Source organism: Arachis duranensis, chromosome 7, assembly GCF_000817695.3.
Source record: "Arachis duranensis cultivar V14167 chromosome 7, aradu.V14167.gnm2.J7QH, whole genome shotgun sequence".
NCBI lineage: Eukaryota > Viridiplantae > Streptophyta > Magnoliopsida > Fabales > Fabaceae > Arachis > Arachis duranensis.
Window position 1 is genome coordinate 39,389,735 of NC_029778.3, and position 4,073 is coordinate 39,393,807.

General features: G+C 41.1%; 1 protein-coding gene across 1 annotated transcript; it reads left to right on the plus strand.

The window, feature by feature from the left end:
* Positions 1-2,605: 2,605 nt before the first annotated feature.
* LOC107458664 (uncharacterized) lies at positions 2,606-3,067 on the plus strand. The gene has a single exon (XM_016076885.1). The coding sequence runs from the start codon at positions 2,606-2,608 to the stop codon at positions 3,065-3,067; it is 462 nt and encodes a 153-aa protein (XP_015932371.1).
* Positions 3,068-4,073: the final 1,006 nt, after the last annotated feature.

A 4,073-nucleotide genomic window follows, 5' to 3' on the forward strand; every position in this document is an offset into this window, starting at 1 on the left:
GAGCTCTGATTGATGTACAAAACGGTAAATTAACCCTGAGGGTCAATGAAGAACATGTGGTCCTTCATATTTTTGAACCACTTGTTCAAGAGGTACTGAAAGCTGAGATGCTTGATGACATTCTGGATCCTATCTCTGAGTATAAATTAGTTGAAGTTGATAATTCACCACCCCATAAGACTATGGTTTACACGTCTAGAGCAGAGGAGGAAGCCCCCAAGCTTGAGCTCAAATCCTTACCCCCTTCTCTAAAATATGTGTTCTTGGGTGAGAATGACTCATATCTAGTGATTATTAGCTCTTCCCTAAAGCCTGAAGAGGAAGAGGCGTTTATTTCAGTACTCAAGAGCCATAAAATAGCTCTTGGGTGGACCATTAGTGACTTGAAGGGGATTAGTCCAACCAAGTGTATGCACAAGATCCTCCTTGAAGATGATGCTAAACCAGTTGTGCAACCACAAAGGAGACTCAATCCAACCATAAAAGAGGTGGTCCAAAAAGAGGTAATGAAACTATAGGAAGTAGGAATTATTTATCCTATTTCTGACAGTCCTTGGGTAAGTCCTGTGCAGGTAGTTCCCAAGAAAGGAGGGATGACAGTGATCAAAAATGAAAAGAATGAGCTTATTCCCACAAGAACCGTCACGAGATGGAGAATGTGTATAGACTACAAGAGGCTCAACACTGCTACAAGGAAGGATCATTTCCCCTGCCTTTCATTGATCAGATGCTTGAGAGGTTAACTGGTCATGCATTTTATTATTTTCTAGATGGATATTTTGGATATAATCAAATTGCAGTTGACTCTCAAGATCAAGAGAAAACAGCATTCACATGCCCCTTTGGAGTATTTGCCTACAGAAGAATGCCTTTTGGACTTTGCATTGCTCCAGTAACTTTTCAGAGGTGTATACTTTCAATTTTTTCTGATATGGTTAAAAAGTTTATTGAGGTATTCATGGATGACTTTTCTATTTTTGGTAATTCTTTTGAATCCTACCTTAATCATTTATCTCTTGTATTGAAATGGTGTCAAGAATCAAACCTTGTTTTAAATTTGAAAAATGTCATTTTATGGTTACAGAAGGTATTATTCTTGCACACCAGATTTCAAGTAAGGGAATTGAGGTTGATAGAGCAAAGGTGGAGGTAATTGAAAAATTACCACCACCAACTAATGTTAAGGCAGTCAGGAGTTTCTTAGGTCATGCAGGATTTTATAGAAGATTTATAAAGGATTTTTCTAAAATTGCTAAACCTCTAAGCAACCTCTTGGTTGCTGATGTTCCTTTTGTCTTTGATTCTGATTGTTTGTATGCTTTTGAAATGTTGAAAGCAAACCTTACCTCTGCTCCCATTATAGCTCCCCCTGACTGGGATCTACCATTTGAATTAATGTGTGATGCTAGTGATTTTGCTATAGGAGCTGTTTTAGGACAGAGGCATGGTAAGCTTGTACATGTCATTTACTATGCCAGTCGGGTGTTAAATGATGCCTAAAAGAATTACACAACTACAGAAAAGGAATTATTAGCTGTTGTGTATGCTATTGATAAGTTTAGGTCCTATTTACATGGTTCTAAGGTTATTATTTATACTGATCATGCTGCTTTAAAGTACCTTCTAACCAAACAGGATTCTAAACCAAGATTAATCAGATGGGCGTTGCTCCTTCAGGAGTTTGACATTGAGATAAAAGACAAGAAAGGGTCAGAAAATCAAGTAGCTGACCATCTTTCCAGAATTGAGCCTGAAGCAGGAGTACAACCACCCACAGCTGTGACTGAGACATTCCCAGATGAGCAATTGCTCCTCATTCAGCAGGCTCCATGGTTTGCAGACATTGCAAATTATAAAGCCATGAATTTTATCCCAAGGGAGTACAGTAGGCAACACGTGAAGAAGCTATTGACTGATGCAAAGTACTACATTTTGGAAGAACCATACCTTTTTAAAAGATGCTCAGATGGAATAATCCGGAGATGTGTCCCGGATGAAAAAAAGTAGCAGATTCTCTAGCACTGTTATGGATCTGAGTATGGAGGCCACTTTGGTGGTGAAAGGACAGCTACAAAGGTCCTTTAGAGCGAATTTTACTGGCCGATGACAGATGTGAAAAAGCCACAAATCTCCCTGCCAACCAAGAAATGCCACAGCAGGGGATTCTTGAGGTTGAGTTGTTTGATGTGTGGGGTATTGATTTCATGGGACCTTTCCCACCCTCACATTCAAACAACTATATTCTAGTAGCAGTTGACTCTGTGTCCAAGTGGGTGGAAGCTGTGGCTTTGCCCACCAATGATGCCAAAGTGGTAATGAGCTTTCTTCAGAGATATATCTTTAGCCGGTTTGGTGTCCCAAGGACACTCATTAGTGATGGAGGAAGCCATTTCTGCAATAGACTGTTGGACTCTCTTCTACTAAGATATGGAGTCTGTCATAAAGTGGCAACCCTCTATCACCCTCAGACAAGTGGGCAGGTTGAAGTTTCCAACAGGGAACTTAAGAGGATTCTAGAGAAGACCGTCAGTGTTTCAAGAAGGGACTGCTCCAAGAAGCTTGATGATGCTCTCTGGCCATACCAGCGTACAAGACTCCCATTGGCATGTCCCCTTATCAGTTGGTCTATGGCAAAGCCTGTCACTTGCCAGTTGAGCTGAAGCATAAAGCTTACTGGGCAGTCAGGTATCTGAATCTTGATTTAGAAGCTGCAGGAATCAAGCGAATGCTTCAGTTGAATGAGCTTGATGAATTCAGATATTCAGCCTATGAGAATGTCAAGCTCTATAAGGAGAGAACCAAGCTACTACATGACAGGAAGATTGCCATCAGAGTCTTTAAGCCAGGACAAAGAGTGCTTCTATATAACTCAAGGCTCAAATTCTTTCCCCGAAAGATGAAATCCCGGTGGTCAGGACCGTTTGTGGTTACAAGAGCTTCACCGTATGGTCATGTGGAAATACAAGAAGAGAATTCTGACAGGAAATTTACAGTGAATGGCCAGAGGCTGAAGCACTATCTTGGAGGCGAGATTGATCGCCAGAGGTCTACTCATCTGCTGAACTAGCAGAGCTGACCGTCAAGCTAATGATGTTAAAGAAGCGCTTGTCGGGAGGCAACCCGATAAATTCGTATCCTTAGCTATTTTTCATAGTAGTAGTTTTCTTATTTATTTTATTTGAGTTCTTACTAATTTTCTGATCATGCAGCTATATTATTCCAGGAACCGAATTTTTCAAAAAAAAAAAAGGAGCGCACACGACGCGCAAGCGTCACTGACGCAAACGTGTCGATCATGTGTGCGTGAAAAATAAAATTTTAATAGAGAGTTAAGCGGGAATGGTGCTGGAACTAAGCCTTTAGCACAAACAACCCACGCGTACGCATACTCCACGCGTGCGCGTCATTTGTAATTTTCACCATCTACGCGTACGCGTGACTGGTGCACGAAATTGTGATCATCAATGGCACCATCAACATGGTACGCACAATTGTAATCTCAAGTTTTTATCACATCTTCGCACAACTAACCAGCAAGTGCACTGGGTCGTCCAAGTAATAAACCTTACGCGAGTAAGGGTCGATCCCACGGAGATTATTGGTATGAAGCAAGCTATGGTCATCTTGTAAATATCAGTCAGGCAGATTCAAATGGTTATAGATGATTTATGAATAAAGCATAAAATAAAGATAGAGATACTTATGTAATTCATTGGTGAGAATTTCAGATAAGCGTATGGAGATGCTTTGTCCCTTCCGTCTCTCTGCTTTCCTACTGTCTTCATCCAATCCTTCTTACTCCTTTCCATGGCAAGCTGTGTGTTGAGCATCACCGTTGTCAATGGCTACAGTCCCATACTCTCAGTGAAAATGTTCAACGCGCTCTGTCACAGCCCGGCTATTCAGATGTCGGTTCTCGATCATGTTGGAATAGAATCCAGTGATTCTTTTACGTTTGTCACTAACGCCCCACAATCGCGAGTTTGAAGCTCATCACAGTCATTCAATCCTTAAATCCTACTCAGAATACCACAGACAAGGTTTAGACCTTCCGGATTCTCTTGAATGCTGCC